We start from the raw sequence: 25,273 nt of genomic DNA, 5'->3' as shown, positions 1-25,273 counted from the left end.
GAAATTGATATAAAATTAAAATGTTGTGGAAAAGGAGCAACACTTTTGTGACTACATAAACCCTTTTTCTATCTTTTACGACTCTGCACAGAACCATAATTGACCGTTTTCAGCAGAAACAACAATGGCAGCCCAGACTTTCCCGTTATGCTCACTTAAGCGAGTGCCTGTCAGAAAGAAGTCAACACACTTGTACTTGTACACTATGATCAAACTAAAGCCGGAGTCATTGGTGCCGTATGTCGTATCGCTGTATCCGTATCCCTAACGTAATCAGCTGTTTATCGTTACGACGGTAAACCAAAACCCAATTGGTTGGCTACGATACGGTTACGACCTTAGCGGCACCAATAATCGATTGCATTGATTCTCATAAGGTTGGTCGAATCAGCTGTTATAAGGTTACCGATACGGTTACCGATAAAGCACCAATGTCTCCAGCTTAAAAGAGCTGTCGTTGATTTTCACGAAGTAGCCATTATGCTATCGCTTATCGTATAAATATATGGCCGCTTACAAGCCAACCTAATAAAACCGCACTGCGTTTTTTTAGCGCACGCAAACAACCGGCGTTTTTTGGCCGAACCCAAATAAGCATGCGTTGCGACAATGTAAAGCATGTGTGCAAACGTCAAATCTAAATGTCACGCAGAACAAAAATTGGAAATCGAGTTAGGTTTTCACGCAGCAAATCCAATTTGAGTTGCTCTCATACAAGTTGTATTTGCATGACAGAAAATGACTTGCGTGCGTTTACATTAGGTTGGTTTGTTAGCAGGTGCTCACGCCCACCCCGGATCATAAAGTTAAAGTTAAAGCGAAAGTTAAAGTTAAAATTAAAGTTAAAGTTAAATTTAAAGATATTTAAGCCTCACTGCGAGACTCTCCGAGTGTAGGACTCCCTTCTTCCATGAAGGCCTACCCACTAAAACCTAACCTCCCACGGCCCGCGCAAATCCCCGTACCTGGGACCGCGTTTAGCATTACTTCGGGTACGGGTGCGCGCTACGTGAGCTCTATGGCTACTCTCACGCTAATGGGCTAGGCATCCGTCTTCTCGTTTACTGGTAAGTATATGCCTCACATATGTGCTGACCGTATCCCATCTGTCTCTTCGACAGGTCATGTTATTAATGACACTGCCCGGGGATAGGTCGCCAAGTACCTCTTCTACCCTCCTTCGCTGATGGGAGAAGTGCCTGCATTCGAAGAAGGTGTGGCGTACATCGTCTATTTCCCCACAGTACAGACAGCTCGGGCTATCAACCTTACCCATTCTGTGTAGGTATTTGCGGAAGTAACCATGTCCCGTTAGAAACTGGGTCAGGTAAAAGTCTACCTCTCCGTGCGGTCGCTTCAACCATGGATCAAGTTCAGGGATTAGTTCCCTAGTCCACTTTCCTACGATGCTGTTGCTCCACTGATCTTGCCAACGTCGGATCGATTCTTCTCGCGCCTGCATGGCAACAGCAGCTCTACTTGCTTGCGATCCGTTGTCATATATTGTTTTTCTTTCCTCAACGAGAAGATATATCGGTATGGTTCCCGCAACGACCAGGACAGCTTCAGCTGATACCGTGCGGTAAGCCGAAGATATTCGCAGCGCCCCTCTGCGTTGGACCGAGGTGAGGGCGACTCGGTTCTTCCGGTATTTCATTGCGTCCGCCCAGATTTCTGCACCATATAAGAGTATAGAATCCGAGGCTGATGCAAGCAACTTCCTTGTGCATGGCTTTGGGCCACCTGTGTTTGCCATTAATCTACTCAACTGCGCTATTATGCGCGCAGCTCTTTCGCAGGTCCCTCGTATGTGATCCGAGAAGTTGAGTTTGCTGTCTAACCTCACTCCCAGATATTTCGTTGAAGCGAGTGTTTCTATTGGCTGGTCCCCAACCATCATGTTCCTGGTAGTGGGAATACGTCTCTTTGTGAGGATGACGATCTCCGTTTTGGCTGCTGCTAACTGGAGACCGTGCTCAGCCATCCACCTATTTACATTACGCATGACCTGGTTTAATTTTAGCTGTGCCAGCTCGCAGCTTGGTGCTGTTATCAGAGCTGCCACGTCGTCTGCAAATGCAACGAGGAAGGTGCTTTCTGGCATGTCTAATCGAAGAAGACTGTCGTAAGTTATATTCCAGAGATCGGGACCTAGTACCGAACCCTGGGCTGCTCCACCTGTTATTTTTACCTTTTTTTGACCGTGAGTACTTTCATATATTAGATACCTCTCTCTTAGGTAGTCCCTTAAAATTTCTAACAAATATTGCGGTACTTTGAAAGTGCTTTCTAGTGCCTCAAGCATGTCCTCCCACCTAGCTGAGTTAAAAGCGTTTTTGACGTCCAGCGTGACCAGCAACACTATAGGTCTTGCTCTGTGGCACGCTGTCTCGGCTTTCTTGACTGCGTCTATAACTTCTGCTATGGCATCTATTGTAGAGTGCCCCTCCGAAAACCATGCTGTCTGGGCGACAGTCCTCCGGCGTCCTGTAACGCTCTGGTGAGGCGTTGCTTCAGGAGACTCTCCATCAATTTCCCTGCTGTGTCCAACATACATAGGGGACGGTAGGATGATGGAGAGTTGGGATCTCCTTTCCCTTTTGGAATGAGAACCAGTCGTGCTGTCTTCCATATGGTGGGGAAAATTCTTTCTTCGAGACATTTGTTGTACATGTGCAACATAAGTTCTGGGCAGTCGTTTGCAGCTAGTCTAATTGCCTCCGCGGGTATTCCGTCGGGCCCAGATGCTTTCCTAGGTTTCATAGTTCGCACGGCAGTTTTAAGCTCTTCTTCTTGGAATGGTTCCACGTTGCGATCTTCATGGGTAACGTACCCGCCCTCCCTAGGCAGTTGGGTGGGAAACAGGCCATCCACAATGTTCCTTATTTGGTTCTCGTCCATCAGCTGGTTTGGCGGACGGAACTTCTTCATTACTATCTTATATCCCTGCCCCCATGGGTCTCGATCCACTTCCTCGCAAAGCGCTTTCCAGCACTTAAGCTTGCTTTGCTTAATGGCAGCACTAAGAGCTTTCTTCGCTCCTTTGTACGCTTCCGACTTTTCTAGAGCCTCAGGCCTGCCGCGCGCGCGAGTTGCTAGCCTTCGCATCCTGTGGCATTTTCCGCAGCTCCGCGATTTCGCTATTCCACCAGTATACCTGCTTTTTACCCCTCCACACTCCCCTCCGTGGCATAGAGAGGTTGCAAGCGTGGCGAAGACAGCTCATTGTCTTTTCAACCGTCTCTTCCGTCGGACTGGAGTTGTTGATTATCCGTCGGGCATCCCCCAGTACTGATGCGGAGAACGTGGCAGAGTCGACCTTGGATGCGTCCCATGCTTTTGTTCTGCGTGGCCCGTTCGGAATCTGCCTCTGACCGGGATCGTTTAGGTGGAAAGTGATGTAGTTGTGATCGCTGCCAGTCAGATCCTCTATGACTCTCCGTCCAGCAGCGGTCAGCAGCAGGCTTTCTGACACTAGTGTTACATCGGGGATCGAGTATCCAAAGCCTGGCCGTAGGTATGTAGGGGTCCTACCAGTGTTAAGCACGTTCAAACCGAGCCTGGCTGCCATCTCAAGGACTAACCTTCCACGGGTGTTAGTCTGCGGCATTCCCCATTCGAGTGCTCTTGCGTTAAAGTCTCCCGCCACAACCAGGTTACTAGTTAAGTCCCTCAGGTCGTCTTCAATAAGTTCAAGCTTCTCCCTGAACGTTTGAATGGGATCATTCGGGGACAAGTAGCAGCTTACTATTGTGGTATTATTCGTAGTTAGGCGGACGTAGCCTTGTCCGGCAACACGGTTCACAATATTGGCGTTTGCATCTGTCATCCAGATTGAGGCGGTGCCGGTGTTGTCTATATGCCAATCATTTCGGGCTCTATAGGGTTCGCTGATGATAACGCTGTTAGCTTTATGGTCTAAGACCAACTGTTGTAGTAGCTCATCAGCAAGTCTGCTCCGGTTTAGGTTGCCTTGGATAAAACTAATCACTATTGAATTGAGACTTTGGCCTTTGCAACAGCGAGTGCCGCTCTGAAAATGCTGCATGCTCCAGATCCAGGGACATGATCGAGCTTCTGTGTATTACACAGGTAACATTTTGGAGCTGCGGTACAGGCCGAAGCTTTGTGGCCGCTTTGCCCACACTTCCAGCAGGCGTTACTCCTGTCTGGACCCTTGCATTCTGCCTTCCGGTGTCCGTAGCCGAGACACCTAAAGCAGCGTTGTACTTCTGCTCGCTGTCTGATTCGGCACTGTATCCATCCGATCGGAATTAAGTTAAGTTAAAGTTAAGGTTAAAGTAAAAGTTAAAGTTAAAGTCAAAGTTAAAGTTAAAGTCAAAGTTAAAGTTAAAGTTAAGGTTAAAGTTAAAGTTAAAGTTAAAGTTAAAGCGAAAGTTAAAGTTAAAAATAAAGTTAAAATGAAAGTTAAAGTTAAAGTTAAAGTAAAAGTTAAAGTTAAAGTGAATGTTAAAGTTAAAGCGAAAGTTAAAGTTAAAGTTAAAAATAAAGTTAAAATGAAAGTTCAAGTTAAAGTCAAATTTAAAGTTAAAGTTAAAGTTAAGGTTAAAGTTAAAGTTCAAGTTAAAATCAAAGTTAAAGTTAAAGTTAAAATTTAAGTTTAAGTTAAGGTTAAAGTTAAATTTAAAGTTAAAGTTACAGTTAAAGTTAAAGTTAAAGTTAAAGTGAATGTTAAAGTTAAAGTTGAAAATAAAGTTAAAGTTAAAGTTAAAGTGAATGTTAAAGTTAAAGTGAAAATTAAAGTTAAAGTTAAAAATAAAGTTAAAGTTAAATTTAAAGTTGAAGTTAAAGTTAAAAATAAAGTTAAAGTTAAAGTGAAAGTTAAAGTTAAAGTTGAAAATAAAGTTAAAGTTAAAGTGAATCTTAAAGTTAAAGTTAAAGTTAAAGTTGAAAATAAAGTTAAAGTTAAAGTGAATCTTAAAGTTAAAGTTAAAGTTAAAGTTAAAAATAAAGTTAAAGTTAAAGTTAAAGTTAAAGTTAAAGTTAAAGTTAAAAATAAAGTTAAAGTTAAAGTGAATGTTAAAGTTAAAGTTGAAAATAAAGTTAAAGTTAAAGTTAAAGTGAAAGTTTAAGTTAAAAATAAAGTTAAAGTTAAAGGTAAAGTTAAAGTGAATGTTAAAGTTAAAGTTGAAAATAAAGTTAAAGTTAAAGTTAAAGTGAATGTTAAAGTTAAAGTGAAAGTGAATGTTAAAGTTAAAGTTAAAAATAAAGTTAAAGTTAAAGTGAAAGTTAAAGTTAAAAATAAAGTTAAAGTTAAAGGTAAAGTTAAAGTGAATGTTAAAGTTAAAGTTGAAAATAAAGTTAAAGTTAAAGTTAAAGTGAATGTTAAAGTTAAAGTGAAAGTGAATGTTAAAGTTAAAGTTAAAAATAAAGTTAAAGTTAAAGTTAAAGTTTTTTTTTTTTTTTTTTTTTTTTGTCTCGTGGAAGGAGGAAATGCTTTATGCACTGACCGGGATATTTAAGCCTCACTGCGAGACTCTCCGAGTGTAGGACTCCCTTCTTCCATGAAGGCCTACCCACTAAAACCTAACCTCCCACGGCCCGCGCAAATCCCCGTACCTGGGACCGCGTTTAGCATTACTTCGGGTACGGGTGCGCGCTACGTGAGCTCTATGGCTACTCTCACGCTAATGGGCTAGGCATCCGTCTTCTCGTTTACTGGTAAGTATATGCCTCACATATGTGCTGACCGTATCCCATCTGTCTCTTCGACAGGTCATGTTATTGATGACACTGCCCGGGGATAGGTCGCCAAGTACCTCTTCTACCCTTCTTCGCTGATGGGAGAAGTGCCTGCATTCGAAGAAGGTGTGGCGTACATCGTATATTTCCCCACAGTACAAACAGCTCGGGCTATCAACCTTACCCATTCTGTGTAGGTATTTGCGGAAGTAACCATGTCCCGTTAGAAACTGGGTCAGGTAAAAGTCTACCTCTCCGTGCGGTCGCTTCAACCATGGATCAAGTTCAGGGATTAGTTCCCTAGTCCACTTTCCTACGATGCTGTTGCTCCACTGATCTTGCCAACGTCGGATCGATTCTTCTCGCGCCTGCATGGCAACAGCAGCTCTACTTGCTTGCGATCCGTTGTCATATATTGTTTTTCTTTCCTCAACGAGAAGATATATCGGTATGGTTCCCGCAACGACCAGGACAGCTTCAGCTGATACCGTGCGGTAAGCCGAAGATATTCGCAGCGCCCCTCTGCGTTGGACCGAGGTGAGGGCGACTCGGTTCTTCCGGTATTTCATTGCGTCCGCCCAGATTTCTGCACCATATAAGAGTATAGAATCCGAGGCTGATGCAAGCAACTTCCTTGTGCATGGTTTGGGCCACCTGTGTTTGCCATTAATCTACTCAACTGCGCTATTATGCGCGCAGCTCTTTCGCAGGTCCCTCGTATGTGATCCGAGAAGTTGAGTTTGCTGTCTAACCTCACTCCCAGATATTTCGTTGAAGCGAGTGTTGCTATTGGCTGGTCCCCAACCATCATGTTCCTGGTAGTGGGAATACGTCTCTTTGTGAGGATGACGATCTCCGTTTTGGCTGTTGCTAACTGAAGACCGTGCTCAGCCATCCACCTATTTACATTACGCATGACCTGGTTTAATTTTAGCTGTGCCAGCTCGCAGCTTGGTGCTGTTATCACAGCTGCCACGTCGTCTGCAAATGCAACGAGGAAGGTGCTTTCTGGCATGTCTAATCGAAGAAGACTGTCGTAAGTTATATTCCAGAGATCAGGACCTAGTACCGAACCCTGGGCTGCTCCACCTGTTATTTTTACCTTTTTTTGACCGTGAGTACTTTCATATATTAGATACCTCTCTCTTAGGTAGTCCCTTAAAATTTCTAACAAATATTGCGGTACTTTGAAAGTGCTTTCTAGTGCCTCAAGCATGTCCTCCCACATAGCTGAGTTAAAAGCGTTTTTGACGTCCAGCGTGACCAGCAACACTATAGGTCTTGCTCTGTGGCACGCTGTCTCGGCTTTCTTGACTGCGTCTATAACTTCTGCTATGGCATCTATTGTAGAGTGCCCCCTCCGAAAACCATGCTGTCTGGGCGACAGTCCTCCGGCGTCCTGTAACGCTCTGGTGAGGCGTTGCTTCAGGAGACTCTCCATCAATTTTCCTGCTGTGTCCCACATACATAGGGGACGGTAGGATGATGGAGAGCTGGGATCTCCTTTCCCTTTTGGAATGAGAACCAGTCGTGCTGTCTTCCATATGGTGGGGAAAATTCTTTCTTCGAGACATTTGTTGTACATGTGCAACATAAGTTCTGGGCAGTCGTTTGCAGCTAGTCTAATTGCCTCTGCGGGTATTCCGTCGGGCCCAGATGCTTTCCTAGGTTTCATAGTTCGCACGGCAGTTTTAAGCTCTTCTTCTTGGAATGGTTCCACGTTGCGATCTTCATGGGTAACGTACCCGCCCTCCCTAGGCAGTTGGGTGGGAAACAGGCCATCCACAATGTTCCTTATTTGGTTCTCGTCCATCAGCAGGTTTGGCGGACGGAACTTCTTCATTACTATCTTATATCCCTGCCCCCATGGGTCTCGATCCACTTCCTCGCAAAGCGCTTTCCAGCACTTAAGCTTGCTTTGCTTAATGGCAGCACTAAGAGCTTTCTTCGCTCCTTTGTACGCTTCCGACTTTTCTAGAGCCTCAGGCCTGCCGCGCGCGCGAGTTGCTAGCCTTCGCATCCTGTGGCATATTTTCCGCAGCTCCGCGATTTCGCTATTCCACCAGTATACCTGCTTTTTACCCCTCCACACTCCCCTCCGTGGCATAGAGAGGTTGCAAGCGTGGCGAAGACAGCTCATTGTCTTTTCAACCGTCTCTTCCGTCGGACTGGAGTTGTTGATTATCCGTCGGGCATCCCCCAGTACTGATGCGGAGAACGTGGCAGAGTCGACCTTGGATGCGTCCCATGCTTTTGTTCTGCGTGGCCCGTTCGGAATCTGCCTCTGACCGGGATCGTTTAGGTGGAAAGTGATGTAGTTGTGATCGCTGCCAGTCAGATCCTCTATGACTCTCCATCCAGCAGCGGTCAGCAGCAGGCTTTCTGACACTAGTGTTACATCGGGGATCGAGTATCCAAAGCCTGGCCGTCGGTATGTAGGGGTCGTACCAGTGTTAAGCACGTTCAAACCGAGCCTGGCTGCCATCTCAAGGACTAACCTTCCACGGGTGTTAGTCTGCGGCATTCCCCATTCGACGGCTCTTGCGTTAAAGTCTCCCGCCACAACCAGGTTACTAGTTAAGTCCCTCAGGTCGTCTTCAATAAGTTCAAGCTTCTCCCTGAACGTTTGAATGGGATCATTCGGGGACAAGTAGCAGCTTACTATTGTGGTATTATTCGTAGTTAGGCGGACGTAGCCTTGTCCGGCAACACGGTTCACAATATTGGCGTTTGCATCTGTCATCCAGATTGCGGCGGTGCCGGTGTTGTCTATATGCCAATCATTTCGGGCTCTATAGGGTTCGCTGATGATAACGCTGTTAGCTTTATGGTCTAAGACCAACTGTTGTAGTAGCTCATCAGCAAGTCTGCTCCGGTTTAGGTTGCCTTGGATAAAACTAATCACTATTGAATTGAGACTTTGGCCTTTGCAACAGCGAGTGCCGCTCTGAAAATGCTGCATGCTCCAGATCCAGGGACATGATCGAGCTTCTGTGTATTACACAGGTAACATTTTGGAGCTGCGGTACAGGCCGAAGCTTTGTGGCCGCTTTGCCCACACTTCCAGCAGGCGTTACTCCTGTCTGGACCCTTGCATTCTGCCTTCCGGTGTCCGTAGCCGAGACACCTAAAGCAGCGTTGTACTTCTGCTCGCTGTCTGATTCGGCACTGTATCCATCCGATAGGAATTTTACCTTTCTTTAGTAGGGCGTTGCCAATATTCTCGTCCACTTCGACGACCGCCATTTTCTGTTCTCTTTGGTTTGCTGCGAACACAGAGACACGGAGAGGTCTAGTGATTTCTTCTTTTCCGACCTCCCTCCTTATTGCGTCTTGGATTTCTGTTTCAGTTGTGAGACAGTCCATGCCAAGTACTTCCAACTTCATCCGCTTGGAGAGCTGTTGTGCTTCACCGACCTCTCCTACTGCACTACCTATAGCTGCTCTGAAGGCCGTCCGGTCACTGCAGCGCGCCGTTGCAATCAGTACGTTACCAGATTTGGTTTTTCGTACTGACCGTACCACCGTACCTGTGTCATTAGGGCGGATCTGGCCGCGTATGGCCCCTAGTACCTGGGCATAGCTTTTGCCTTCCACAGGTTTTACCACGAAAGTTGCTGCTTGTCTCCTCTTTCTCGCCCGTTTTTGAGCTTTAGGAGCTTGGACGGGGGTTGCCTGCTTGGTTGGCTGGGCCCGCTGTTTCAGCCTCCGGCGCGCTACATTGGACCAAGACTCACCTTGTGAAAGCGTATTTGTTCTTTCATCTCGTTTCTTTTTGGCTTCCAAGTCCTCCGAGTGGGAATCTGAGCTCGTTCGTGCCCTCTTGTTTTTCGGCCCGATTCTCTGCTCTCATCTACCTTTTGGGCCCTTAACGATCCCATGCAGCTTAACGCTTCCTCGAGAAGAGCCATACCGGTTTTTATGTCCTTGGACACGGTCTTCTGCTTGAGAGCGGTTTCCTGCATCTCGCGCAGCACTGATACCGCGTACTCCAGCAGTTCGTCTTGGCTCTTCCCTTCGAGGCTTGTGTAGGAGAGTGAGCCTCTTGGCGGAGTCGCACGTTTCTCCTTCCCAACAGCGCGCTGTGCAACGACATTGGGTGAGCTGACCGACGCTTTTTCCCTTGCAGTAGCAGGTGTTGACTGGCTGGGGTTATTGCGCAGCTGTGCTTTCGCTGCCTTTGTCTTTTCCGCCGATTCGGTGCCTTGTGTGGGCATTACCGACAAGGTCGCTTTAGCGGGGGTTGTTAAAACCGGCGATCTCAACACTTTAGTGCTCTTCTTGAACACCGCTTCATCGCCCCTTTCTTTCTCGCTTTCTCTACTTTTATCTTCCTTTGTTGTTTTTATTTTGTTGGTCATTTGTTCTATTGGGTCTCCGCTTCAAGCCGCTATCTCCGCACGATGTGCAGTCGCCGTCTTCAATTCCCGTGGTTATCTTTGCAGAAGCAGGGAGGCCACGCGTGGGTTGACACAGGTCCTTATGGGAGTCTGTGTTCAGAGCCAGAATACAGCGTTAGTCAGGAGTCGTCTCAACTGAGCCTGCACCACCAACTTAATGGCGACGTGCTTCGAACGTACTTGAAGACCTGCCAAGGTTTTAACGAGACGGAGACGATGCCGATATTAACCTACCAGCCGTTTCGGCAAGGTGTCACCCTTGCTTATTAAGGTAGTAGCCTATCGTCATCGCCAGCCCGTAGCAATCAGTTCATAATCATATTTCCAGTTTTGGTCAACAGGATCTTACTGGTCTCGATCCTGTGGATGCTTGATGGGGTATTTTAGGGCGGCATCCTATCGCCCTTCCACCGGAACTTTGGGATGTGTTGCCCTTAGAGCAACACATTCCCATTTTTCCACTGGATTGCTCGTTTTGGTTCGCCCTGAGTACTTAATTCACTCAGTACCTCCCGTCTTGTGGGAAGCGTTCCTCTATCCACCACCTGAGGAGGCGCCCGGTAGGGGACCGATACCCCCGCGGGAAAGTTAAAGTTAAAGTGAATGTTAAAGTTAAAGTTAAAAATAAAGTTAAAGTTAAAGTGAAAGTTAAAGTTAACAAGTAAGGAAGGTTAAGTTCGGGTGTAACCGAACATTACATACTCAGTTGAGAGATATGGTGACAACATAAGGGAAAATAACCATGTAGGAAAATGAACCGAGGAAAACCCTGGAATGTGTTTGTATGACATGTGTATCAAATGAAAGGCATTAAAGAGTATTTTATGAGGGAGTGGGCCATAGTTATATAGGTGGACGCCATTTAGGGATATAGCCATAAAGGTGGATCAGGGTTGACTCTAGAATGCGTTTGTACGATATGGGTATCAAATGAAAGGTGTTAATGAGTATTTTAAAAGGGAGTAATCCTTAGTTCCATAGGTGGACGCCGTTTCGAGATATCGCCATAAAGGTGGACCAGGGGTGACCCTAGAATTTGTTTGTACAATATGGGTATAAAAAGAAAGGTGTTAATGAGTATTTTAAAAGGGAGTGATGCTTAGTTCCACAGGTGGACGCCGTTTCGAGATATCGCCATAAAGGTGTACCAGGTGTGACCCTAGAATTTGTTTGTACGATATGGGTATCAAATTAAAGGTATTAATGAGGGTTTTAAAAGGGAGTGGGCCTTAGTTCTATAGGTGGACGCCGTTTCGAAATATCACCATAAAGGTGGACCAGGGGTGACTCTAGAATGCGTTTGTACGATATGGGTATCAAATGATAGGTGTTAATGAGTATTTTAAAAGGGAGTAATTCTTAGTTCCATAGGTGGACGCCGTTTCGAGATATCGCCATAAAGGTGGACCAGAGGTGACCCTAGAATTTGTTTGTACAATATGGGTATCAAAAGAAAGGTATTAATGAGTATTTTAAAAGGGAGTAATCCTTAGTTCCATAGGTGGACGCCGTTTCGAGATATCGCCACAAAGGTGGACCAGGGGTGACCCTAGAATTTGTTTGTACAATATGGGCATCAAACGAATGGTGTTAATGAGTATTTTAAAAGGGAGTGGGCCTTAGTTCTATAGGTGGACGCCGTTTCGAAATATCACCATAAAGGTGGACCAGGGGTGACTCTAGAATTCGTTTGTGCAATATGGGCATCAAACGAATGGTGTTAATGAGTATTTTAAAAGGGAGTGAGCCTTAGTTCTATAGGTGGATGCCGTTTCGAAATATCGCCATAAAGGTGGACCAGGGGTGACCCTAGAATTTGTTTGTACAATATCGGTATCAAAAGAAAGGTGTTAATGAGTATTTTAAAAGGGAGTAATCGTTAGTTCCATAGGTGGACGCCGTTTCGAGATATCGCCATAAAGGTGGAGCAGGGGTGACCCTAGAATTTGTTTGTACAATATGGGTATCAAAAGAAAGGTGTTAATGAGTATTTTAAAAGGGAGTAATCCCTAGTTCCATAGGTGGACGCCGTTTCGAGATACCGCCATAAAGGTGGACCAGGGGTGACTCTAGAATTCGTTTGTGCAATATGGGTATCAAACAAAAGGTGTTAATGAGTATTTTAAAAGGGAGGGGCCTTAGTTCTATAGGTGAACGCCTTTTCGAGGTATCGCAATAAAGGTGGACCAGGGGTGACTCTAGAATGTGTTTGTACGATATGGGTACCAAATTAAAGGTATTAATGAGAGTTTTAAAAGGGAGTGGTGGTAGTTGTATATGTGAAGGCGTTTTCCAGATATCGACCAAAATGTGGACCAGGGTGACCCAGAACATCATCTGTTGGATACCGCTAATTTATTTATATATGTAATACCTGCCAAGATTTTAGGAGTTTTTTATTTCGCCCTGCAGACCTTTTTCATTTTCTTCTACTTAATATTGTAGGTGTCACAACCATTTTATAAAGTTTTTTCTAAAGTTATATTTCGCGTCAATAAACCAATCCAATTACCTCACCATGTTTCATCCCTTTTTTCGTATTTGGTATAGAATTATGGCATTTTTTCATTTTTTGTAATTTTCGATATCGAAAAAGTGGGCGTGGTCATTGTCGGATTTCGTTCATTTTTCATACCAAGATAAAGTGAGTTCAAGTAAGTACGTGAACTAAGTTCGTTAAAGATATGTCGATTTTTGCTCAAGTTATCGTGTTAACGGCCATGCGGAAGGACAGACGAACGACTGTGTATAAAAACTGGGCGTGGCATGAACCGATTTCGCCCTTTTTCACAGAAGATAGTTAACATCATAAAATCTATGCCCCTACCAAATTTCAAAAGGATTCGTTAATTTTTGTTCGACTTATGGCGTTAAAAGTATCCTAGACAAATTAAATGAAAAAGGGCGGAGCCACGCCCATTTTGAAATTTTCTTTTATTTTTGTATTTTGTTGCACCATATCATTACTGGAGTTGAATGTTGACATAATTTACTTATATACTGTAAAGATATTAAATTTTTTGTTAAAATTTTACTTTAAAAATTTTTTTTTGTAAAAGTGGGCGTAGTCCTGCTCCGATTTTGCTAATTTTTATTAAGCGTACATATAGTAGTAGGAGTAACGTTCCTGCCAAATTTCATCATGATATCTTCAACGACTGCCAAATTACAGCTTGCAAAATTATAATTACCTTCTTTTAAAAGTGGGCGGTGCCACGCCCATTGTCAAAAATTTTACTAATTTTCTATTCTGCATCATAAGTTCAACTCATCTGCCGAGTTTCGTCGCTTTATCGGTCTTTTGTAATGAATTATCGCACTTTTTCGGTTTTTCGAAATTTTCGATATCGAAAAAGTGGGCGTGGTTATAGTCCGATATCGTTCATTTTAAATAGCGATCTGAGATGAGTGCTCAGGAACCTACATCCCAAATTTCATCAAGATATCTCAAAATTTACTCAAGTTATCGTGTTAACGGACGGACGGACGGACGGACATGGCTCAATCAAATTTTTTTTCGATCCTGATTATTTTGATATATGGAAGTCTATATCTATCTCGATTCCTTTATGTATGTACAACCAACCGTTATCCAATCAAACTTAATATACTCTGTGAGCTCTGCTCAACTGAGTATAAAAATAAAGTTAAAGTTAAAGTTAAAGTTAAAGCTAAAGTTAAAGTTAAAAATAAAGTTAAAGTTGAGGTTAAAAATAAAGTTAAGGTTAAAGTTAAAGTGAATGTTAAAGTTAAAGTTGAAAATAAAGTTAAAGTGAAAGTGAATGTTAAAGTTAAAGTGAAAGTTAAAGTTAAAAATAAAGTTAAGGTTAAAGTTAAAGTGAATGTTAAAGTTAAAGTTGAAAATAAAGTTAAAGTAAAAGTTAAAGTGAATGTTAAAGTTAAAGTGAATGTTAAATTTAAAGTGAAAGTTAAAGTTAAAAATAAAGTTAAAGTTAAAGTTAAAGTGAATGTTAAAGGTAAAGTTGAAAATAAAGTTAAAGTTAAAGTTAAAAATAAAGTTAAAGTGAATGTTAAAGTTAAAGTTGAAAATAAAGTTAAAGTTAAAGTGAAAGTTAAAGTTAAAATGAATGTTAAAGTTAAAGTTGAAAATAAAGTTAAAGTGAATGTTAAAGTTAAAGTGAATGTTAAAGTTAAAGTTGAAAATAAAGTTAAAGTTAAAGTTAAAAATAAAGTTAAAGTTAAAGTGAATGTTAAAGTTAAAGTTGAAAATAAAGTTCAAGTTAAAGTTAAAGTGAATGTTAAAGTTAAAGTGAAAGTGAATGTTAAAGTTAAAGTGAAAGTTAAAGTTAAAAATAAAGTTAAAGTTAAAGTGAATGTTAAAGTTAAAGTTGAAAATAAAGTTAAAGTTAAAGTAAAAGTGAAAGTTAAAGTTAAAAATAAAGGTAAAGTTAAAGTTGAAGTTAAAGTTAAAGTTAAAAATAAAGTTAAAGTTAAAGCGAATATTAAAGTTAAAGCGAATATTAAAGTTAAAGTGAAAGTTAAATATTCATTTTTATTTATTCAATAAAAGTAAAAAATTTGTTTTTTTATCGGTCACCACGCTTAAAAAGGTTAACTTGAATTAATATCAAAGAAAACAAAATGTTGCATAAATATTATAATTGCATAAGTTGATAATATGCAATAGCTTTACCGCGGCAGTCCCCGAGTGCCATACGTCCTTTTTTTTATTTATTTATTTATTTATTTATTTATTTATTTATTAGTCTACAATTTAAAAATGTATACAGACTAAGATGTTCAATTTACTTAAAATATGTAGTATATGCGATATAATTAACATATTTATTCTACAAATTTAAAAGAAGGATAGATTTTTGTGCATCAATTCTTATACGTATGCCCAAGCAGGCAGCCGTCGTGAGGATCTCTGAAGGACGATAATTGCTCAGAAAGGAGCTGTGTGCCCATTAGGGAGCCGAAGTGAAGTGCTCATAAAGGAGCCAACGAGAAATGCTCATGAGGGAGCTATTTGCCCAGTAGGGGGCTCTCGTGAGATGTAATGTATGTTGTAGATGACGCTGTGATCAGTACGTTTTTGTAATGTATTTATTAGGCGTATGATCTTATCACACTTTTAAGTGTTTTGATTTACCTATGCTTGCATTAGATAAGCATTTTCTAATTTAGGTTAAATAGTATACTTTCCTTTATTAAGAAAGGCGAGTCTGAAATATCGAAATTGATGTAGTGCTTGTTGAAATCCAGACACAAACAACGAAAAGCTTCGTGCATTTCAACATTAGTCTTTATCTCACTAAGTAAAAATGGGCTATTCACAATATATATGGAAAAAATGTATAAATACCCAAATATTTACCCAAAAGAAAGGTGAAAATAAACTTTTGGTAAATATGGGAAACAAACACACAAATTCGTTCCAAAATGTACCGGATTTGTAATGTATTGGTGGGTAGTTATCCATTGCGCTCTCGGTTGAATTAGTTTTAATCTGTAATCCACCGTTTTTAATAAATCATTACCCGATTATGCATACCGTTGCCCAAATTTTAACCCAGTAAAAATTTTAAGTCAAAAAAGAGTCAGAAAAAATTTCTAAATTGGAGCGTCTACAGTCGCTATGAGCTCATTTTGGAGGCCGAGACCAATGTATTTCCGTTCTTGCAATGGTCGTCCTATATGATGCTATTAAAGTATATCATTTGAGCCTAAATAAGAGTCCGAAATGAGTGTCAAAGGCGTTTAAAGAGATCATATTATACTCTACTGGAACACTTGCCTGCGTCATTATAAACTCCGATTGTATGACATCTATTTGGCCTATTTATTAGGCATCGTCAGCGGTTATTGGGGATATATATAGTTCGACACACCTGGACAGAGCGTGGCAGCTTGCGGTCACATTAAAATTGCCGAGAAGCGTGCATGAGCGGAAAAACGTCAATGCTTATAAAAAAAAGAACAGCAAGAGTAACAATAATGTACAAATGTAATTCATTTTGTATTAAAATGGAAAATTGTTGTAACAAAGTATCAATATTTGTTCCGAATTCGCTGATAATTGATAATTTTTGCATGCTAGGTTAGGAGCTTTTAGGCCGTTAAATAAAAGCCAAAAATTAAATTTTCTTTTACTCTCCTACGTAATCTGGACGCTTTTCTGATTCCTACATTGTCCACTTATTTTGGACTCGTTTCGGATTCTTAAATTATGAGTGTCGTGAGAATGTTTGAGGGGTAGCTTTGTTTACGTAAATATGTGTACCCTATAAACATTCTCGAAGCGCGCACAGTTCTGGTGTTCAATAAGGGTCCGAAATATGTGAAAAATATCAGACTCAAAAATAGTATCACCTTAGAGTCGTTTATGACTTCAATTTGACGAAATTATGAACAAACGAAAAATATTAAAATTAGTACACTAGGCAGCTCCGGAATAAAAACTCAGAAATTTTTCTGCGACAATTTATTCTAAATAAAAATTTAATGCAACTAATACTAATTTCATTTCAATCTTACCCTTATGAGAGATTTATCACAAAATTGTATCCCTATGTTTTCCGGGCAAAAATTCTGCTTAAAATACCTGAAAAATTGTCATTCAAAAACACAAAATTAGTAGTATACGAAACCAATAAGGCTCATATATGATATCGGAAGGAGGCCTGTATAAGACTTATGTTAGAGGTAAAATATGAGCGTGCTAGAATTCATATAGCTTAACCGTTTAATCGGTTATGGCCATCCAACAAGGCGCACCAGTGGCTTCTTTTCTCTGCCAACTGGCTCCAATTAGTCACACCAAGGCAGTTTAAATCGTTCTCCTCTTCCTCTGCTTCCACAGGCGGGTTCCGATAAAAACTCTTTCTTAGCCGGAGCGTCATCTTTTATTCGCGCAACATGGCCTAGCCAGCATAGCCGCTGCATTTTAATTTTATTTTTTTCCTTTATTAACAACTTTGGTATACAATATGTATACATACATCAATTTTCTCAAAAAATATAAAATTTTGTGCGAGAAGATAACGACGTGTAGAGGTTCATAAATCGTTTGAAGAACTTTTCTCTCGAACACTCCCAGAGGGTGGATCCGCGTGTAGAAGTTTACGAAAGTGGGGAAATGTGATTGGCCAGAGCGATTCTTTTGCATGCTGTTCAAGCAGCTCACTAGTTCCGGTCGCTTGTGGCCAAGTATCCTCTGGGTAGCCACTGAACATCCGTTTAGTGGTGAGCTAGTGTGAGAAGGTTACAACCTGGCTTGGCCACTCTGACATACTCGGTTTAAGGGCTAGCTTGGGGATCTTTCATCGGCAGCGTCTGTCCACCACGAGGTACGGCTGCAAGTGGGTGTCTGAATTGGATCAAGCGGTTTGCTATATAAAAGTGCAAATAATATTTTCATCCCCACTGAGCGGGTTGTTCGCTGGGCTTGTCAAAACACACTCCAATGAAAAGCAACAACAAGCCTCGGATAAGAAGACAACCCTTTACTGGTGACGACCTTGGCAAACGTTAAAAGGACAATGATTTGAGGGCATGCATCTGGAACGTCCGTTCCCTGAATATTATTGATGCACATGCCCGGCAGGTTGATGTCCTCGTCAAAGCAAAAATAACACAATCATCATCATTCATTAATTGACGATTAACCGCCTTAGCGATTTTGGCCATTTCATTAAAAGACACGCTAGCTATCCCTATTAATCGATAACCGAGCTAAGGGAGGTCTGGTCTTTCTCCACTTACTTCTCCCAACTTAGTGCTGGTCTCTCCCTTTATCTAATTCTAATAACACACTCATAAAGTTACCTACCCAGAGAATCTCTATATCTCTTCCGATGTCCGTCATCCGATCACGTACAGGACCATAAATCTGCCTTAGAACTTTTCTCTCGAATTCTCCAAGGGATAGCATCGAGCCAGGTTAAGTATTTTAGAGAGTGGACCATAAACCTGCCAATTCGATAGATTAGTGTATAATGAAATATCTCATGTCCCAGCTGACATCTTCCGGCCGTGAAAGAAATGGTGGAGTACACAAAGTCGGATGGTTCAGCATACTGCTCTGCTAGTACTAAGCTCCTTGGAAAGTAATTTTTCTCTCTCAAGAACTTAGGGATATTAAAACTTAGGAGTTTCTCAGATACTTTCACCCATTCATGTATCAACTGTAGAAACTATACAGGAACACTTGAAGAAACAGCACTAAAGATACGGCAGACGCAAAATGCTCAGCCATTTCATCCTCCAGATAAGTGAGGCCAGTTAAGAGACAAAACTGACTGATACATTTGAGTATTCAGTCGAACCCCCAGCGGGTTAGGTGGCTTAGAATATACTCGCGGCAGGTATGCCTATCGTAACAGGTGACAAAAATACCATATTGTTTCAAGGGGTTGTGTATCGGAACCCTTTCAAGGGGTTGCCAGCGTAATTTATAGCTTCTCCAACCCAATTAGCAACCTCACCTACCCGTGGCGATTCCTATTTCTTTAAAAGCCGAGGCTCTGGCTACCCCGAGTTCCTCATGGATATAGGGGATGGGAGGGCGTGATGGCCTAGAAGGTTTCATGTGGTCATACTAAATCCTTCCTGAGATGGTCGGGCTTGTGCATTAATGGTGCTTATTACCGGAACCAAAACAAATTTCCTATCGATATAAACATTTAATTGTAAACGCATTTGTGTCTTAATTTTTCACTTTTTACCAAATATCAAACCTGGATATTTTCTTTTTAGTATGACTGTTGTGGAAAAAATGGTCCAAATGATTACATGGATAGCGGTCTCAGCATACCGCCAAGCTGTTACCTCAATCGCAAACCTTCCATACCCAATGATCTTTATACGTCGGGCTGTATTGATAAGCTGGCGCAAGCATTTGGAAATGGTTCACGCATCGAAGTGATCAGCGATTGGACATTGGTGGGCGTAGAGGTAAATTGGCTTATTTTTGTCATCTTTCCTTTTAAATACTTGATATGTTTTTCATTTTTGTTTCAGGGCAGCACCATTATTGTCGCTTGCATCTTGGGCATAAACTTTAAGAATATGGAAAGAAGACGACGCTTTTAAAAAAAATCTTCAATATTAGTAGCTTCTCACGAGTTTTTACAGTATTTTTTTTTTGTGCATATTTTTGTAAAAAAAATTTTTATTTTAAGTAACCAAATAGTATGACCAAAGATTTCAGCATTAAAATTTAGAACATAGCCTAAGTGCTTCAAAAATTTAACACTTAAAAAAGCTTCAGGTGGTAACACTGGTTTTCTTAAGAATTCCATGTCGGAGAAGTTAATTCATCCATTTGGTTGTATTGCATTTTTTTTTTTTTTGTGCATATTTTTGTAAAAAAATTTTTTATTTTAAGTAACCAAATAGTATGACCAAAGATTTCAGCATTAAAATTTAGAACATAGCCTAAGTGCTTCAAAAATTTAACACTTATAAAAGCTTCAGGTGGTAACACTGGTTTCCTTAAGAATTCCATGTCGGAGAAGTTAGTTCATCCATTTGGTTATAGTCAATCGACTGCTTCGCAGCTAATAATATGGTCATCAGCATAAGGAGATTCACGGCTGGCAGAGCAGAATACAAGGCGCGATACATCACCGAAGAGATTTAGGCCGAGCTGCTTTTTGAATTTACGTCGTTCTCCTTATAATTTGTCTCCGAACGGCATCTGCAAGGCAAATGCGTTTACACTGAGAGCTTTTTTTTTTTTTTTTTTTTTTTTTATGTATCCTAATTCTTATTTATGTGTTATTTATAATTTTTTTGTTACCGAGTCTTTGAGAGGCAGTGGCTTCTTAAGCGCGGAGATATAAAACCGCTCAGCTACAGAGAAACTCATCAGCTGAGAAATATAGATTCACAAAAGTGTGAACCTCTTGTTAACTTACGAAATCATAAGCAACGAAGTCGGCTGCACTAACAAAACACGTGTCTCTCCAGATGCTTTGATTTTTCCAAAACTAATTTCAACAATTTAAATAAAGAGCTTTCTGAGATAACGTGGCCTCGATATAAAGAGGATGTAGAGGAAAACGTTTTACATTTTAATAAAACCATTTATACTTTATTTGAAAAACATGTGCCCAAACGCACATGCTCGTACATTGAACCAGTGCAAGCTTGGTTTACTAAAGATGTAAAAGCTTTAAAAAATAAGAAATCACGTTTATTCAAATTATATAAGAGAACCGGTTTACATTCTCATTATGCACAGTACGCTATTTTCCGTCATAAGTATTTTGAACTTAATAAAAAGTGTTATAAAGCTTACATATGTAAAATTAAAAGAAACATTATTTGCCACCCGAAGTCTTTTTATGATTTCGTAAATTCTAAACGCAGAACTAACGGGTTTCCTTCTGCCATGAAGTTTAGAAATAGCATTTCCAGCGACGATCAAGAGATTGCAAACTTCTTCGCTCAATTTTTTCACTCTAATTACTCTGCTGTGGTTGATTCGTCACATACAAATTATCCGTATGAGCTCCATTCTAGTAGCTCAATATATGCCCCACATTTGTTGCCTGAAGATGTTCTACTACATCTAAAGACCCTAAAAGAATCCTTCAAATACGGTCCCGATTTGATCCCAACATGTTTTCTTAAAAAATGTGCGGAATGCATTTACCAGCCCCTTACTGATCTGTTTAACCTCTCTTTAAAAAATGGCATTTTCCCGACGGCTTGGAAGGAATCTTTTCTTATCCCACTCCATAAAAAAGGAAGCAAGTCGTCTATTGAAAACTATCGTGGAATAGCAAAGCTCTCCGCTATCCCTAAGCTTTTAGAAGCAATCGTTACTAATCACCTTACATTTTCGATTTCTACATTGATAGATATTTCTCAGCATGGCTTTTGTAGAGCCAAATCAACCACAACCAATTTGCTTGAATTTACAACTCACGTCTTTAATGGGTTTAGAAACAATCATCATACCGACGTTAATTACACTGATTTCAGCAAAGCATTCGACAAAGTACGCCACTCATTTCTTGTTTATAAACTCGAATTGCTTGGTTTTCAACCTGGCCTAACTCGCTGGATCTCCTGCTATCTTTGCGGTAGAACTCAAAGAGTCATTTTTAAAAACCTTTGTTCGAATGTCATCGATGTTCCCTCCGGTGTGCCTCAGGGCAGTCATCTCGGTCCTATATTGTTTTTGATCTTTATAAACGATGTTTCCACGACTATAAAATATTCTAAAATTTTAATGTATGCCGACGACGTAAAACTTTTTAAGTCATACGCGTAGGTTGAAGAACTTTCTGGACTCCAGGCGGATTTAAATCGTTTAGTTACTTGGTGCAATGCGAATTTTATGCCTCTCAACATAGAAAAATGTAAATCCATGTGTTTTTCACGTGGGAACATACAGCCAGCTTCCTACACAATTAATGGCCAAACTCTGGAAAGCGTTGATGTTTTTGTCGACTTGGGAGTTACAATGAATTGCAAACTTAGTTTCAACCCTCATTAATGCCACAGTCAATAAAGCGAGAGGGGTTTTAGCATTTGTGAAAAGATGGGCAACAGAGTTTGGTGATCCTTACGTTACAAAAACCCTTTTTACATCATTGGTGAGGCCGATATTAGAATATGGATCGATAATTTGGAATCCGCGTTATCAAGTTGTGGATAGACTAGAATCAATTCAAAAACAGTTTTTACTTTTCGCCTTGATAAATCTTCAATGGGACTCTCCGTATAATCTTCCTCCTTACACTAATCGATTAAAACTAATAAATCTTCCTACACTTGCAAGTCGTAGAGAAATGCTAGGTATACTATTTATGGCTAGACTTTTAAATGGATCGATTTCAAGCCCATTTCTTTTGAACGAAGTAAACTTGAATGTTCAATGCCGAGTTTCAAGGCATTATAAACCTATAATTCTTAAACAATGCAGAAGCAATTTCCAACTACGCGAACGTTTTCTATGGTTGTGTGAATATTATAACTCTCACTCGAGAATAATTGATGTTTCGGACTCGCTCTTTGCCATAAAAAAGACGGTTCTATCTTCTCATGACAGAAATACACTCAGAGTGTTTGCCAAATCACTAGCGAGGGCCGACCCCGCTTAGAGAAACTTTTTTTAAATTCTGATTGAAACAAGTAAGGAAGGTTAAGTTCGGGTGTAACCGAACATTACATACTCAGTTGAGAGCTATGGTGACAACATAAGGGAAAATAACCATGTAGGAAAATGAACCGAGGGAAACCCTGGAATATGTTTGTATGACATGTGTATCAAATGAAAGGCATTAAAGAGTATTTTATAAGGGAGTGGGCCATAGTTCTATAGGTGGACGCCATTTAGGGATATAGCCATAAAGGTGGATCAGGGTTGACTCTAGAATGCGTTTGTACGATATGGGTATCAAATGAAAGGTGTTAATGAGTATTTTAAAAGAGAGTAGTCCTTAGTTCCATAGGTGGACGCCGTTTCGAGATATCGCCACAAAGGTGGACCAGGGGTGACTCTAGAATGTGTTTGTACGATATGGGTATCAAATTATAGGTATTAATGAGGGTTTTAAAAGGGAGTGGTGGTTGTTGTATAGGTGGTCGCCTTTTCGAGATATCGCCATAAAGGTGGACCAGGGGTGACTCTAGAATGCGTTTGTACGATATGGGTATCAAATGAAAGGTGTTAATGAGTATTTTAAAAGGGAGTAATCCTTAGTTCCATAGGTGGACGCCGTTTCGAGATATCGCCATAAAGGTGGACCAGGGATGACCCTAGAATTTGTTTGTTCAATACGGGCATCAAACGAATGGTGTTAATGAGTATTTTAAAAGGGAGTGGGGCTTAGTTCTATAGGTGGATGCCGTTTCGAAGTATCGCCATAAAGATGGACCAGGGGTGACTCTAGAATGTGTTTGTACGATATGGGTATCAAATTAAAGGTATTAATGAGGGTTTCAAAAGGGAGTGGTGGTTGTTGTATAGGTGGTCGCCTTTTCGAGATATCGCCATAAAGGTGGACCAGGGGTGACTTTAGAATGCGTTTGTACGATATGGGTATCAAATGAAAGGTGTTAATGAGTATTTTAAAAGGGAGTAATCCTTAGTTCCATAGGTGGACGCCGTTTCGAGATATCGCCATAAAGGTGGACCAGGGGTGACCCTAGAATTTGTTTGTTCAATACGGGCATCAAACGAATGGTGTTAATGAGTATTTTAAAAGGGAGTGGGCCTTAGTTCTATAGGTGGATGCCGTTTCGAAATATCGCCATAAAGGTGGACCAGGGGTGACTCTAGAATGCGTTTGTACGATATGGGTATCAAATGAAAGGTGTTAATGAGTATTTTAAAAGGGAGTAATCCTTAGTTCCATAGGTGGACGCCGTTTCGAGATATCGCCATAAAGGTGGACCAGGGGTGACCCTAGAATTTGTTTGTTCAATACGGGCATCAAACGAATGGTGTTAATGAGTATTTTAAAAGGGAGTGGGCCTTAGTTCTATAGGTGGATGCCGTTTCGAGATATCGCCATAAAGGTGGACCAGGGGTGACTCTAGAATGCGTTTGTACGATATGGGTATCAAATGAAAGGTGTTAATGAGTATTTTAAAAGGGAGTAATCCTTAGTTCCATAGGTGGACGCCGTTTCGAGATATCGCCATAAAGGTGGACCAGGGGTGACCCTAGAATTTGTTTGTACAATATGGGTATCAAAAGAAAGGTGTTAATGAGTATTTTAAAAGGGAGTGGGCCTTAGTTCTATAGGTGTACGCCTTTTCGAGGTATCGCAATAAAGGTGGACCAGGGGTGACTCTAGACTTTGTTTGTACGATATGGGTATCAAATGAAAGGTGTTAATGAGTATTTTTAAAAGGGAGTGGGCCTTCGTTCTATAGGTGCTCGCCTTTTCGAGATATCGCCATAAAGGTGGACCAGGGGTGACTTTAGAATATGTTTGTACGATATGGGTATCAAATGAAAGGTGTTAATGAGTATTTTAAAAGGGCGTGGGACTTAGTTCTATAGGTGGACGCCTTTTCGAGATATCGCCATAAAGGTGGACCAGGGGTGACTCTAGAATAAGTTTGTACGATATGGGTATCAAATTAAAGGTATTAATGAGAGTTTTAAAAGGGAGTGGTGGTAGTTGTATATGTGAAGGCATTTTCCAGATATCGACCAAAATGTGGACCAGGGTGACCCAGAACATCATCTGTTGGATACCGCTAATTTATTTATATATGTAGTACCTGCCAAGATTTTAGGGGTTTTTTATTTCGCCCTGCAGAACTTTTTTCATTTTCTTCTACTTAATATGGTAGGTGTCACAACCATTTTATAAAGTTTTTTCTAAAGTTATATTTCGCGTCAATAAAACAATCCAATTACCTTACCATGTTTCATCCCTTTTTTCGTATTTGGTATAGAATTATGGCATTTTTTCATTTTTCGTAATTTTCGATGTCGAAAAAGTGGGCGTGGTCATAGTCGAATTTCGTTCATTTTTCATACCAAGATAAAGTGAGTTCAAGTAAGCACGTGAACTAACTTCATTAAAGATATGCCGATTTTTGCTCAAGTTATCGTGTTAACGGCCATGCGGAAGGACAGACGGACGACTGTGTATAAAAACTGGGCGTGGCATCAACGGATTTCGCCCATTTTCACAGAAAACAGTTAACGTCATAAAATCTATGCCCCTACCAAATTTCAAAAGGATTGGTTAATTTTTGTTCGAATTATGGCGTTAAAAGTATCCTAGACAAATTAAATGAAAAAGGGCGGAGCCACGCCCATTTTGAAATTTTCTTTTATTTTTGTATTTTGTTGCACCACATCATTACTGGAGTTGAATGTTGACATAATTTACTTATATACTGTAAAGATATTAAATTTCTTGTTAAAATTTTACTTTAAAAAAAATTTTTTTTTAAAAGTAGGCGTGGTCCTTCTCCGATTTTGCTAATTTGTATTAAGCGTACATATAGTAATAGAAGTAACGTTCCTGCCAAAGTTCATCGTGCTATCTTCAACGACTGCCAAATTACAGCTTGCAAAACTTCTAAATTACCTTCTTTTAAAAGTGGGCGGTGCCACGCCCATTGTCCAAAATTTTACTAATTTTCTATTCTGCGTCATAAGTTCAACTCATCTACCAAGTTTCGTCGCTTTATCTGTTTTTTGTAATGAATTATCGCACTTTTTC

The 25,273-nt window shown here is 40.7% G+C and overlaps 2 protein-coding genes across 8 annotated transcripts in view; one reads left to right on the top strand and one right to left on the bottom strand.

Annotated features, from left to right (window-relative positions):
* The window catches only part of Tsp42Eq (Tetraspanin 42Eq), a 152,580-nt gene extending 132,025 nt beyond the window's left edge, over positions 1-20,555 (top strand). For 4 of the 7 annotated variants that reach the window (XM_067776064.1, XM_067776061.1, XM_067776062.1 and 1 more), the window contains exons 4-5: positions 18,825-19,022; positions 19,089-20,554. In XM_067776064.1, the coding sequence (XP_067632165.1) occupies positions 18,825-19,022; positions 19,089-19,160 (270 nt within the window). In that variant the 3' untranslated portion in view covers positions 19,161-20,554. Of the gene's footprint in view, positions 1-18,824; positions 19,023-19,088 lie in introns of all 7 variants that reach the window. The other 3 variants (XM_067776059.1, XM_067776060.1, XM_067776058.1) reach the window with 2 other exon arrangements.
* LOC137245421 (dynein light chain Tctex-type protein 2B) overlaps positions 1-25,273 on the bottom strand; it is an 83,841-nt gene that overhangs the window by 37,580 nt on the left and 20,988 nt on the right. The window lies entirely within an intron of this gene.

Source organism: Eurosta solidaginis, chromosome 3 (genome assembly GCF_040869045.1).
Source record: "Eurosta solidaginis isolate ZX-2024a chromosome 3, ASM4086904v1, whole genome shotgun sequence".
In the NCBI taxonomy this organism is placed as follows: Eukaryota; Metazoa; Arthropoda; class Insecta; order Diptera; family Tephritidae; genus Eurosta; species Eurosta solidaginis.
The sequence above is the reverse complement of the archived record's forward strand: the minus strand, read 5'-3'. Positions and strand labels throughout refer to the sequence as shown.